Source organism: Lactuca saligna, chromosome 7 (assembly GCF_052625555.1).
Source record: "Lactuca saligna cultivar CGN05327 chromosome 7, ASM5262555v1, whole genome shotgun sequence".
NCBI classification, from domain to species: Eukaryota; Viridiplantae; Streptophyta; class Magnoliopsida; order Asterales; family Asteraceae; genus Lactuca; species Lactuca saligna.
In genome coordinates this window covers 3201808-3215549 of record NC_136423.1, presented here as the reverse complement: position 1 = coordinate 3215549, position 13742 = coordinate 3201808, and the positions used below count along the sequence as shown (strand labels likewise).

Below are 13742 nucleotides of genomic sequence, written 5' to 3'. Positions count from 1 at the left end.
ATCTGTGATAGTGTTCATAGATGATATTCTGGTTTACTCAAAGAGCCAACAATAGCATGGCAATCACCTGCAAGAAGTGTTAGAAGTTATGAAGAAGGAGAAGCTATATGCCAAGTTCTCCAAATGTAATTTTTGGATTCAAGAAGTCTGACTCTTAGGTCATGTGGTTAACCAAGAAGGGATAATGGTTGACTCATCAACGATTGAAGCTGTGATGAAGTGGGAACGACCAAAGAGTCCCACGGAGATCCGAAGCTTTCTGGGATTAGCCAGATATTATCGAAGATTTATCCAAGTCTTTTCTTTGATAGTTGCTCTATTGACAACTTTGACTCATAAAGGAGCTACATATACTTGGAGTGAGAAGCATGAAGAAGCATTCGAGAAGATAAAGAATAAGTTGTATGAAGCACCGATTCTTTCTTTACCTGATGGAGTTGAAGACTTCGCAGTTTATAGCAATGCATCTGGAGTTGGGTTAGGTTGTGTTCTGGCCCAAAGGGAGAAGGTGATATCATATGCATCGATAAAATTGAAAGAACACAAAAAGAACTACCACACTCATGATCTGGAGTTGACAGCAGTAGTATTCGCACTAAAGATATGGAGGCATTATCTTTATGGCACAAAGTGCAAAATTTTAACTGATTATAAGAGTCTTCAGTATCTCTTTAATCAGAAGGAATTGAACATGAGACAACGATGCTGGCTAGAGTTACCTAAGGATTACGACTGTGAAATACTTTACCACCCTGGTAAAGCAAAAGTTGTAGCTGATGCTTTGAGCCGAAAGATGATCCTTGAAAGGAAAAGGCAAAGAACACTAAGAATTGAAGTTGTCTCAACGATTGTGGAAAGCATTAAGAAAGCTCAGGAAGAAGTTTAAGAGAAAAATGACCGAAAGGAAGAACGTTTGGGAAAAATGTTAGTGTTCAGTACAAACGGTCAAGGACTGAAGGTATTCCAAGATAGGATTTGGGTGCCTAATACGGGAGGAATAAGAGATCTTCTGATGGAAGAAGTACACAAGACCATGTACTCGATTCATCCCGACAACAATAAAAATGTATAAGGATCTGAAACCCTACTACTGGTGGCCGACGATGAAGCTCGATGTTGCAAAGTATGTGGTCGAGTGTGTGACATGTACGGGAGTTAAGGCACAACATTAGAAACTGTATGGGAGTTTAGAACCTTTACCTGTACCCATGGATAAATGGGAAGACATCACCATGGATTTTGTGACTAAACTTCCTAGAACGAAGAGTGGTCACGACATTGTTTGGGTGATCATTGATCGGTTCACTAAAAGTGCACACTTCATAGCAGCCAATGAAATATGGTCTATGGATAAGCTTGAAAATACTTACGTGAAGGAGATAGTAAGACTAAGGGACTCTAAGGACCCTTAGACTAAGGGACTCTAAGGACTCTAAGGACCCTTAGTCTTACGTGAAGGAGATAGTAAGACTAATGAAATGTACGGGAGTTACCCAAACCTCAGATCCACCATATATAAACACTAAGGGACTCTAAGGACCCATAAAGTTGCTAACTTTATGGAGTCCCAACACTCAAAATCATCTAACCATGGATAATCATGCATGAAACCTTAGATCTAGAAACAAGGAATCATAAAGCTTGAATCTTAGTTACTCACAATGGTCTATAGATGTTGCTAGAATATGCAAATGAAGCTTCGAAGTTGGATCTATATTCCAAAGGTGATCCCTTCTTTTTCAAGCCACCAAAATACCACCAAAAGCTCAAAAATCACAAGGAGATGCTAAGGTTAGGTTTTTTCTTTGTTTGACGATGAAGGAGGTTGTAAATGAACCCTAAAATGAAGTTTATGGGGTTAAAATACGAAGGAAACCCTAACAAATCATGAGCTTGGGTTGCAACGCATCTCATGTTGTGAGCCTTGTGTCTCACGTCGTGAGCTCAGTTAAATCAACATTTTTCAATTAATCACTTGTCACGTCATGACATCTCTATTGTCGCGTCGTGACACCTGTTTTTACCCAAAAACCTTGTATTTGACTATTTGAAGCCCTAAACTAATTCGTTCTAAAAACCGAGTGTTACATATTTTTCAAAAATAAATTTAAATATAAAAAATACAAAAATGTAAATCTTTGTATATGATAACACGAAATAAAATTATAAAAAGACAACTTAAAAAATGGTCCATATTATTTAAAAAAAAATGTTAAAGATGGTCTTTGTGAGGAATTTTGTTGCATGGATGCTCTTTAAGTTTGTAAAGCTTGCATATATAGTCTTTGGTTTACATTGTTTGTTTTTCTATTAAATCTATGCAAGAAATTACTCAAGGACTATTTGCGACAATCTTTGAAATTTTGTCGACAGAAATAAGTGCCACGTGTTACCCACTCTTTGACGCCCGACACATGGATCCTTCCCCCCTCCCCCTCTGTATAAATATCTTATGGTATATCCTTCAAGTTAGAGCAAAATCCAATTCCTCTTGCAAAACCATCCGAGTTTCTACTTTTTGAAATTGTGATTGACGATCATCGCCGGTGATATGGCCAGTTTGATGGACAAGGCGAAGCAATTCGTTTCGGATGCGGCGGCGAGCATCGAGAAGCCGAAGGCGAGTGTGACGGATGTCGATTTGAAAGATGTTAGTCTCGGTTGTGTGACCTATCTGGCTAAGATCAACGTTTCAAATCCTTACAGCGTATCCATTCCAATCGGCGAGATCCGTTACGTTCTTAAAAGTTCCGGCAGGTTCGTTTGCTATCATTTTGTCTATATACCTATCCACAGAGTAAATGTAGGTTGTAGCTATGCAAGTCCTCGATTATCAAATCCAAATTTTACTGAAAATAACAACAATCAATCGTATCCGCTAAGGACTTGTTAGACTCTCGAGAGCTTCGGCAGCTTCATTTGCTAGTCGTTATCAGTTTCGATCTCCTTTCTCACACAAATTTTTTACAGAGTACATGTAGCCATGGATATCATGCTTTTTGCTAGAAAACTTAAAATATTAGTTCGGATAAGGAAAACACTCGAAAAACATATATATATATATATATATATATATATATATATATATATATATATATATATATATATATATATTGATTGATTGATTGAATGATTAGTGATTTCGGTTTTGGTTTTGGATTTTGATCAGTGAGATTGGGAGTGGAACAGTCCCTGATCCAGGTTCACTGAAAGGGGATAGCGAGACGATGTTAAACGTGGATATAAAAGTACCACACAGTGTGTTGGTTAGCTTGGTGAAGGACATTGGAAGAGATTGGGATATCGACTATGACCTTAAAGTCACACTGGTTGTTGATCTCCCTCTCATCGGTAACATCAGCATACCAGTCACTAGTGCCGGTGAGATCAAGCTCCCTTCCCTCACCGACTTCTTTACTACGTGAATAGCTGTAGCGATCTACAATATGATAAATAAGATCAATCTTGTACGTGATCACATACTTTTTAACTATCTTATGTATAAGTTTTTATTTTAATTCCAAGGATGATTTCATTATTCATACGACCAACTTATACGCTTTCACCCTTTAGGTTTAAGTAATCGGCAACTTTACACATCATTCAAGATTTTTTTTTTTTTTTTTTTTTTTTTTTTTTTTCAAATTTCATTTAATCACTTCAACTTATATCTTATGGAAAAGAAAGAAGCAAAAGTGTCTTCATATTGCTTGCATCTTTGGAACCTTCACTCCAGTTAACCAATAACTTATATTCTATGAATAAGAAGACAAAATTGTCATCAAATTATTTTTTTGTCAAATATGAGTTTAAAAAGAAAAAAAAAATAAAGGTAGATTTTTGTTTGAAAAAAAAAATTACTAAATGATTACGGTTAAACCTACCAAAATGGTCGGAATGAGAAAAACAAAATAAAAAATCGCTTGAGGAGGTTTTTTTTTTTATAAATAATAAATTTAAACATAAACAAAACAAATTTGTAAAATATTTTATATTAGAACACGAAATATAATTATAAAAAGATAAAATGTCAAAAATGGTCCATACTATTTACAAAAATAATAAAATATCATAAATGGTCCTTGTAAACCTTTGTATTACGCCGTTTGTGTTTTTCTATTATATGAAAAGACTTTTTTTGCCTATCTTTTATCTGTTCTGTCAAAACCAAAATTTCTCTCTCACTCTCGCCAAACCCCTCTTCACTTAACCTTCTCTATCCCTTGCTTTCTCTCTGGCAACCATAATAACAACCAAGTTCAGATGGAAGTGGCAACCAAATGATCTGTAGATGACATCATCCAAGAGAAGTCCGATGCATGTGACCATAATGGGGACACAAAAGGATATGGTATCAATTTGAAGCTTTTTATTTACAGATTGGAGTTGAATCCTACAGTTACAAATTTGATTATAGTTGCAAAGTTGAAGTTTTTTATTTATATGAAGTTAAAGATATTCAAAATACAGTAAAAGAGGATTTCAGTCTAGCGCTCTGGTTCAAACACGTTGTTCAAAGAGTTTCAGTTAACATAAGTGGGATGTGTGTTTATTTTATATTGATTTGCACATTTGTGTTTTTATTGATTTGCAATTGTGTGTATATGCAGATTTTCTAATTGCAGGTTGTTTTTATAGAGAAGGAGTCTGGAATTGGAGTGGGATAAATATGTTTATTTTTTTAAACTTAAAAGTCATCTATGCAACAAATTACTTAAGGATCATTTGCGGTGATTTTATTTACAAACCACAGGGACAGTGTTTGAAATTTTGTAGACAAAAAAAGTATCACGTGTGACCCACTCTTTAAGGCCCGACCCATGGATCCTTGCCCCCCTCCCCCCTCACCTAACTATGTATAAATGTCATGTTATTTGGATCAAGTTAGAGCAAAAGCAAATTCTCTTGCAAAACAATCCAACTTTTTCCTTTTTGAAACTGTGGTTGACGATCGTCGCCGGAGATATGGCCAGTTTGCTGGACAAGGCGAAGCAATTCGTTTCGGATGCGGTGGCGAGCATGGAGAAGCCGGAGGCGAGTGTGACGGATGTCGATCTGAAAGAAGTTAGTCTCGGTTCTGTGACTTATCTGGCTAAGGTCAAGGTGTTAAATCCTTACAGCGTATCTATTCCAATCGGCGAGATCCGTTACGTTCTTAAAAGTGCCGGCAGGTTCGTTTGCTATCATTTTGTTCATTTAGTCTCGTTTACCTTTCAACAGAGTAAACTTAATGTAGGTTGTAGCTATGCAAGTACTCGATTATCAAATCAAAATTTTACTGAAAATAAGAACAATCTATCGTATACGCTAAGGACTTGTTTTGGCAGGTTCTTTTGCTATCATTTTGTCATTTGCTTTATATCTGTAACCTTGAAATTCTAAATTTTACCAAAAATGTGAATAATCAGACGTGGTGAGGATCTGTTATCGAGAGAGAGTTTCGGCAGCTTGTTTCGATCTCCTTTCACGTTTATCTGTTACTCTCACAAAACTTCTACACAGTAGATGTAGCCATGGAATTTTGGTAGAAAACTTTTCTTAAACATTTAGTTCGTGTTAAGGATCTATTACACATTGTCAAAAGGTTGGGCAGATCTGTTTGTACACAAAATCCCACACGGTAAATGTAGGTATGGAAGTTGTTAATTACGAAATCCAAATTATTAATTATTAATTAAATAATCACATCATTTTTGGTTTTGGTAAAGTTGGATGTACTTATTGTTTAAGATCGCTCATGGAATAATAAGAAGCATATTCCCTCTAAATATATAGCAAAAGACTTTTCAAATTATGCTGTTTAGTTTTGTTTATAACAAGTATTTGTTATTATTATTTTAATTAATAGATTACAAGTTTATTTATTTATTTATTTTTTTAAGATTTCGACTAATTCTATTTAATAATATATTAAGTTAATTTGGTGAAGTAAGTATTTTATAATTAAAATATTGATGGATGAGTAATTTTGATGTTTTGGATTGAACCAGTGAGATTGCAAGCGGAACAGTCCCAGACCCAGGTTCACTGAAAGGGGATGGTGAGACGATGTTAAACGTGGATATAAAAGTACCACACAGTGTTTTGGTTACCTTGGTGAAGGACATTGGTAGAGATTGGGATATCGACTATGACCTTAAAGTCACACTGGTTGTTGATCTCCCTCTCATTGGTAACATCAGCATCCCAATCACTAGTACCGGTGAGGTCAAGCTCCCTACCCTCTCCGACTTCTTTACTTGAATACAATACACTTAAAAAAAAAAAAAAAAAAAAAAAAAAAATCATAAATAAGATCAATCTTGTACGTGTGATGTTATCACATACTTTTCAATTATCTTATGTTTAAGTTTTTGTTTTAATTCCAAAACTTATATTTATTAGCGTACATGTATTTGTCACCAAATTGCACCCTTCCTTTAGGTAATCGCCAACATTTACCCACTTCCACAATCGCAAACTCTACTATTTCACTACTTGGGTAAATTTTATATATTACATGAGTAAAAATGTAAAATTAACATCAAATCAAACTTAGTCGACCATGTGAAAAATGTTGGAGAAGTGCAACGACAAAGGAACCACCAAAAATGTGCAATGTCTAATGGGAAAAATCATATTGTCATCTTTGGCGTAAAGTTACTAGTGATAATTAATTGCATGACTTCTAATTTTCTTAACGTAACGATTTAATGTTATCTGTTATCGACAGAGGCATATACATGTGTAAGTTAGAAAAACAAAACATACATAGAGAAGATCGAAAATTACATGTATAAGTTAGAAATCAGTTCTTCAAACAAAGTATACATATAAAAGCTCCAAAATTAGATTTCATAAGGGAACTTGATATGCCACATTACCAGGGAACGCTTGGGGCCTCAAATTGTTTTTTACATAAGGTTTCCGAAATGTCAGGCGGCCTGATTAATCCAAACAACTGCTCAAGAACGTGTGTGTTCATTTGTTTCGAGAAAAAAATCAAGAATGTATGTGTTCATGTGTTGGAACAAAAACTCACAACATGTGTCGTCTGTGTTACGATGAAAAAAAAATCTGAAAACAGTGAAAATCCACATCTGGACAAAAACAAACACAAATCTAAGCAAATTGATATGTATGTGTGTTAATGTGTTAGGAGAAGGAATATGACAAGAAAACCAGAGCGACTCCAAAACTCAAGAACGTGGGGTTGGAGATACTTTTGAATAACAAAAACTGAATAACTATTTTGTTAACGTGTTTAGAGATTGTTTTGATGTTCTGAAATCAAGAACTCAAAAATAGGAGAATGAAGATCTAAAATCTAGTTCATGTGTTGTGATGATCTTGATTAATTCCAGCAACAAAAAACACGCATATAATCAGTGTTTTGAAAACCGGTTTTGTAGTAGAACTGGTATGGTGATCGGTTTCCGATTCGACCGTTGGGTTAACCAGTTCTATAATTTTTATAATTTTTCCTATTTTTTTTTATAGATACATACATATATAAACCATGGATTTGACGTTTACAAGTTCAAACATTAAAAATACATATAAAAACAGGTTATGGATAAATCAAAATACATTAAAATAACGCATAATCATAAGCTTTAGTGTTTTACATTAATTCATATATGTCAAAAAAAAAGTATAATATCAAAACAAAATATAGTTTTAGATAAATATACATCAAAAAACTTTATAACAATTATTATATATTTTTATTTATAGAAAACCAAATAGATTTGAAAAAAAAATCACCAAAGTTTATTATACAAATTGCTCTTTTCCATATATTTTTATCAGGTTTAACCGGTTCAACTGGGTTAAATCGGTTCAATCCGGTTCAAAATTCGACATAAAACCGGTGATAATTGAATCGCTTATTCCCCCATTTATCGGTCCAACCGGTTTTTAAAACATTGCATATAATCCGAAGAAAGTTTAGTGTTGTATTTTTTTTGGAAACTTTCTAAAGGTGCCAAGGTCTCAGAGATGACAACTTAGATGCAAAATAAACATTAATATACAATAATTGGTCATAATATTAATTTTGAACAACTGAAAAAGAGTTTAATTGTAATTGGATACAAAATAAATAAATAGGATAGTGAGGAAACATGTACACTTGAAAGTTTCGATTGTGTGTTAACTTATAGTGGTAGTAAAATGCGTTTTTTTTTTAACTCTAAGGAGATTTTTGGGAGTTCTTTTTAAACTCTAGAAGTTTTTTTAGATAAAAATGTGTATTAACTTATAGTGGTAGTAAAATGCGTTTTTTAAAAAATGTTTGAATTAATTTTTATGGTGAAAAAGTCAATAAGTCAATAAATTAATAATTGTTTGACTTAAAAAGTGTTTTTTGAAATTATGTTGGTTAAAAAACCAAAAATTGTTTCAACAAACCAAGTTTTATATGTTTTTTAAAATATGTCTTTTGAAGCTAATAAAAAAGCTATTCCGAAAAGTATTTTTTAGTTTGACAAACATTTTTTTTTACTTATTAGTTTTTCAAAAAGCCATAAAATCGATAAGTTGTTTTAAAAAACAATCTCAAACACCCCTTTAAGGAAAATGGCACCAGGCTCCAACTTAATCTTATGATAGATTGACCCTCCTAAGGGGCACTTGGCAACTCAATCGTGGGCATGAGATCCTCAAATTCCTGATGTATTTGTTGCATCTCTTAGGAAAGATGTCTGGTATTAAATTCGTTCTTCTTTTAGCCTAAAGTGGATCCCCGTATGGTGAATCTTGATTGACTAACACTAGGAACTGATTTGAAGAAAGAAGAAGCATGAGATAGGCAGCAAAAGAAATTCCGATAGTGAATTACTTTACTCGATGGATGGAGTAGAGCCCTCAACTCTTGAAAGTTGACATAGAGTCATTATCTTTTTAAAGTTATTTTATATTTTTTTAAATATTATAATTTTATACAGATAAAATTTTAATTTTTGGTTATCAGCTTTAAACTATCATCTATTTTTATCAAACCTGTTTAAAAAAAAGTTTATACAAAAACAAGTTAAATATATATTTTAAAAAATTAATAAAAAATTGGTTTTTTATCCTAAAAATCCGTAAAGGAAAAAATAACTTTGTGGCTCCAAGTGTCCTTCCTAATAAACCCATTAACAAACAAACAAAGAAAATTGGATGGGGGAGCGTTGTGGTTTATGGTAGGTTCTTCAATGGCAATCCGCCATTTTCATGCTTTGATTCCTCTGTATCGACATTAATGACCTTTCTCTCTATAACTCGCATTTAATGCTGCAATTCAGCGACCTACCCACCCACTTCCGATAATATCCATCACCACCACCACGTCCTCCCTGTCTCCTCCCTCCAAATGGACATCACCACCACCACCACCCACCACCACTATTTCTTCAATGTCCACCATATCTCCTCCTCCACCCCCAATCACTAGCCCTACCCATTACTACCTAACTAACATCGGCCTCGGTTACGCCATCGCCATCGCACTTGGGTTTCTCGTCCTCTTCGCCACCCTCCTCCTCGCTTCCTACATCTGCTTCCGCCACCGTTACAGGTACCAGTACCAGCATCGCCACCAAAACCAAAACCCTAGCGATAACGGCGTAATTCTACCGAGTATAATCTTCGTAGATGAAAACAACAACGACAACGACGATGAAGAGCAGAACGCCGTCGTAGGACTTGATCAAGCAGTGATCAACTCATACCCTAAGTTTCCGTTCTCGAAGGGAATTGATTCTTTATGCGCAATCTGTTTGTGTGAATATAGGGAGGGGGAGATGTTGAGGATGTTACCTGATTGTAAGCATTGTTTTCATTTGACTTGTGTTGATGCTTGGTTGAAGCTTAACGCTACTTGCCCTGTTTGCCGGAGTTCTCCGCTTCCTACGCCTTTGTCAACTCCGTTGGCGGAGGTTGTTCCTCTCTCACAGTATTCCGACGGACGTCGCCGGAGGTAATTAACGGAAGCGTTACCAGATTCCTCGCATTCTGTTCCGAGTGTTCGCTGATTGTTTAGTAATATTACGATGAACTGATGATTCTCCTCTCTAAAAATTAGGGTTTTGATTAGTGAATTTAGATGACTTTAAGAGGTTCAGATTTTGATTTGTTTCAGATTTTGTGATTTCAGAATTTCTCTTCTTACTTCATTTTCTAGCTTCTATTTGATCAATAACATATTCGAATTATAAGATTCAAGCTTTTTTATTCTGGCTTAATTGAACAGATTGAAAAAGTGAAATTACTCATGAAATTCTTCATCTTTCATGTGATTTTTGTTGCGATTCCATGATTTTCGAGACGTTTGATCCTTTCCCTGTTCATGAATCGTAATGGTTGACCAACTTTTTCCATGGTCACACGAAGATCATTTTTTTTTTAAATCTGTGATTTTTTTCAAACACCATCGAAATCATGTGATCAAATTTCATCTCCTGCATCTTTTCGAGTTTTTGGATCGTGATTGTGAGAAAGTAATTCGGTTCCATTATTTACGCATCATAATATGCATTTTTTTTACATTATATTATCTTGAATTTGGCATCACTTGAGCTACATTGTAGGTTCAGAAATCATGGATGCATTTGTTTATACAGGACTTTAAGGTTGCTTACACTGTGATAAACAATTGTTAATTCTTCTTATTCCATCTGTCAAACTAGAACCTTGAATCTGAAACCAATTTGCTCATAAACTATTACTTTAAATAGTCAAACCAAAAGTTCAAGATTCGAGATCATATTAAAAATTCAAAAGATTCGTATCTCAAAATCCAAGCAAAGCTTAGATTTTTATCATGTTTGATGTAGGATGTAACTCTTAACTTTTCATAGCAAAAATGAAGTTAAGCATATCGAGAGGAATTCCCAAGTTTGTTTTCTTATCTTGTGTTTTTTCACTTATTTGTGTGGTTTTATTTTCAAAATTTTACTCTTTCAACCCTTTTATTATTTTGGATACTAAATGCATGTATGATTCTAATCCTCATGTTACCTATAATCCTGAAATCAAGATATTAGAGACAGTTATCAAGAAAATCGAGCAAGAAATTATCGATATTAAAGTTTCATACAAGAATTCTTCGCACGCGTTAAGATACGGTTCATTTCTTGCAGACATTTTGGGTTTAATTGAGTCTGCAAAGTTTGTGGAAAACTTCCACGATGTTGTTGGATTACCTGAACGTGACGTGAATCAGTTGTATTCAGTTCAACCGGTTCACGTCTCGCAGGATTTCTTTCTGACAGAAGAAATCCGGAAATATGTTCGAATGAAACCGAACAGATTAGGAAAGCAAAACTTCATGGGCGCAAACGGGACATTCACTAGCATAGGACATGCGTGTTTCTCAATGAAACAAGAGCTCGAAGAGTATATGAATTATGATGTGGGTGACATATGCAATGATGATTGGAAGTTGGCTCAACGGTTAATGGTGCACGGGTGCGACCCATTGCCTAGAAGACGGTGCTTCTCACGAGCCCCACGGTTCTACACCGAACCGTACCCAATCCCCGAGTCCATTTGGAGACTCCCGGATGATAAAAACGTCCGATGGAGTCATTACCGATGCAAAGGTTTTGCATGTCTTGCTGCCAGCAAGGCAGGCAAAGGTTTCTTCAAATGTGCAGATTGTTTCAATCTGACACATCATGAAATGCCGAGATGGGTCGGACCCGTTTATCTTGGTCCGACCAACTCAACTCCCGACTTGATGATCACAGAAATTCTAGACCTGAAGCCCGGCAAGATACGTATCGGTCTCGACTTTAGCGTTGGAACGGGTACTTTTGCCGCTAGAATGCGGGACCACAATGTCACGATTGTCTCTGCTACGATAAACCTTGGGGCGCCTTTTAGTGAAATGATTGCGCTTCGTGGACTTGTACCGATCTACATGACGATAAATCAACGGCTCCCGTTTTTTGATAACACGTTGGATCTCATCCACACCACCAGGTTTCTGGACGGGTGGATCGATTTCGTGCTATTAGATTTTGTACTATATGATTGGGACAGAGTACTTAGGCCCGGAGGGTTGTTATGGATTGATAGTTTTTTTTGCTTAAAGGAGGATTTAGAGGATTATTTGGAGGGTTTCAAGATGTTGAGGTACAAAAGGCACAAGTGGGTGGTTGTACCAAAGGTTGATAAAGATGATGATAGAGAGGTTTTCTTTTCTGCTGTTTTGGAGAAGCCTCCTAGGCCTTTCTAGTCCGAGTACAAGTCTTTAATGGATGATGTACAAGTTTTAATGCATGATGTACAACTTTTAATGAATTGACGTAGAATATGATTTGTATCCAAGTTATTGGGTGCAGTTTGCCGGTTCAGATTGAATTTTAACATATGCCCAGTGAGGTACAAGTCTTGATGCATAATTTGCAAGTTTTAATAGCAATATTTTCTCCTAATGTGCTTGTGCTTGTGCTTATGCTTTTTGGTGCAGTTTAGCTTGTTGGCTGTTAATAGCTATTACTCCCTTTGCTCAAACAATACACAATGTTTGATTTTTCATATAACTTATTAAAATACAAATATTTGACTACTAATCAATGTTCTGAAGCCGTTTTAATAGGGACGTGATAGAAAAATTTATGGAAAGAAACTAAAGTCAAAATATGAGGTTATAGTTGGTGATGGATGCATATCCACAACGTTGCAAACATTATTCCCACGAAAGTGCTAAACTTACTGATTTTTGCTAGAGCAAACACAATAATTACAAAATTTTAGGGTATGTTTGGCCAAACTACGTAGAAACTGATGTTTAATAGCTAATAAATGAAAGCCGCAAGGTAGAATATATATATATATATGGGTAAAGTGAATATACCTAACAACCTTATATAAGCTTAGGTACCTAACTCCATAATATTACATCGGTTTGTATCATATTTACATTGTAATTACCGCTACAAATGAAAGGATGTAGGAGAAATATAATGATGAATTTCCAAATATTTTTAAAGTAAATCAAGTTTAGGGATGAAGTTTAAGAACTTTGGATGATTGCAATGAAAATTTAATGCAAAATGACGTAGTTTGATGAGGTTAAGTACCTAAGCTTATATAAGGTTCTTAGGTATATTCACTTTACCCATATATATATATATATATATATATATATATATATATATATATATATATATATATATATATATATATATATATATATATATATGAGAGAGAGAGAGTCAAGATTAAATTAGAAGGAAAAGTTTGATAGAAAGGTATATGCATATATTTTTTAGCGAACTTACAAAATGAATTATTAGATGATTCACAAGAAAAAAAAAAATCCCAAAAAAACATCTTAATGATTCATTTTTATGTAAATTAAGAAAAAAAATTCATTTTTATGACAATATTAGTGAATAACAACGAAATCATTGTATAAATGAATTATCGGTGTGTTTTTTTGAGATTTTTTTTGTTGAATCATGTTATTTTTTATTCATCTATTGATTCATTTCTTTTGTTCGTCAAAAAAGTATGTAAAAAAAAGAAATCTTACTTTCCTACCAAAAAAATTTCTTACCGTATATATATATATATATATATATATATATATATATATATATATATATATATATATATATATATATATATATATATATATATATATCCCTATTCTAATAAAAGAATAAGTTTAATCTCATCTTGACAAGTGTTATATAATTAGGACTACTCATTAATGTTATATATCATATATCATATCACTTATCAATCTATTAATTATCCATTTCAAA

The 13742-nt window shown here is 34.2% G+C and overlaps 4 protein-coding genes across 4 annotated transcripts; all 4 read left to right on the top strand.

Annotated features, from left to right (window-relative positions):
- Window positions 1-2468: 2468 nt before the first annotated feature.
- On the top strand, window positions 2469-3538 carry LOC145004295 (desiccation protectant protein Lea14 homolog). The gene is made up of 2 exons (XM_078963186.1): window positions 2469-2757; window positions 3170-3538. Exons 1-2 carry the CDS (start codon window positions 2552-2554, stop codon window positions 3423-3425), a joined length of 462 nt encoding a protein of 153 aa, XP_078819312.1. The 5' UTR covers window positions 2469-2551; the 3' UTR covers window positions 3426-3538.
- Window positions 3539-3711: 173 nt separating this feature from the next.
- LOC145004294 (desiccation protectant protein Lea14 homolog) lies at window positions 3712-6388 on the top strand. Its single transcript, XM_078963185.1, has 2 exons — window positions 3712-5171; window positions 5991-6388. Exons 1-2 carry the CDS (start codon window positions 4855-4857, stop codon window positions 6241-6243), a joined length of 570 nt encoding a protein of 189 aa, XP_078819311.1. The 5' UTR covers window positions 3712-4854; the 3' UTR covers window positions 6244-6388.
- A 2729-nt stretch (window positions 6389-9117) lies between these two features.
- Window positions 9118-10188, top strand: LOC145005044 (RING-H2 finger protein ATL67-like). Its single transcript, XM_078964090.1, has one exon. It carries the CDS (start codon window positions 9381-9383, stop codon window positions 9945-9947), a length of 567 nt encoding a protein of 188 aa, XP_078820216.1. The 5' UTR covers window positions 9118-9380; the 3' UTR covers window positions 9948-10188.
- Window positions 10189-10371: 183 nt separating this feature from the next.
- On the top strand, window positions 10372-12323 carry LOC145005043 (S-adenosyl-L-methionine-dependent methyltransferases superfamily protein). The gene has a single exon (XM_078964089.1). It carries the CDS (start codon window positions 10829-10831, stop codon window positions 12203-12205), a length of 1377 nt encoding a protein of 458 aa, XP_078820215.1. The 5' UTR covers window positions 10372-10828; the 3' UTR covers window positions 12206-12323.
- Window positions 12324-13742: the final 1419 nt, after the last annotated feature.

What these genes read in the sequence shown, in the direction of transcription:
- LOC145004295 (XM_078963186.1), top strand. Translation starts at nt 2,552, where the DNA reads ATGGCCAGTTTGATGGACAAGGCGAAGCAATTCGTTTCGGATGCGGCG. An exon ending in GTTCTTAAAAGTTCCGGCAG is followed by an intron (nt 2,758 to 3,169) that starts GTTCGTTTGCTA and finishes GATTTTGATCAG; the next exon opens with TGAGATTGGGAGTGGAACAG.
- LOC145004294 (XM_078963185.1), top strand. Translation starts at nt 4,855, where the DNA reads ATGTATAAATGTCATGTTATTTGGATCAAGTTAGAGCAAAAGCAAATT. An exon ending in GTTCTTAAAAGTGCCGGCAG is followed by an intron (nt 5,172 to 5,990) that starts GTTCGTTTGCTA and finishes GGATTGAACCAG; the next exon opens with TGAGATTGCAAGCGGAACAG.
- LOC145005044 (XM_078964090.1), top strand. Translation starts at nt 9,381, where the DNA reads ATGTCCACCATATCTCCTCCTCCACCCCCAATCACTAGCCCTACCCAT.
- LOC145005043 (XM_078964089.1), top strand. Translation starts at nt 10,829, where the DNA reads ATGAAGTTAAGCATATCGAGAGGAATTCCCAAGTTTGTTTTCTTATCT.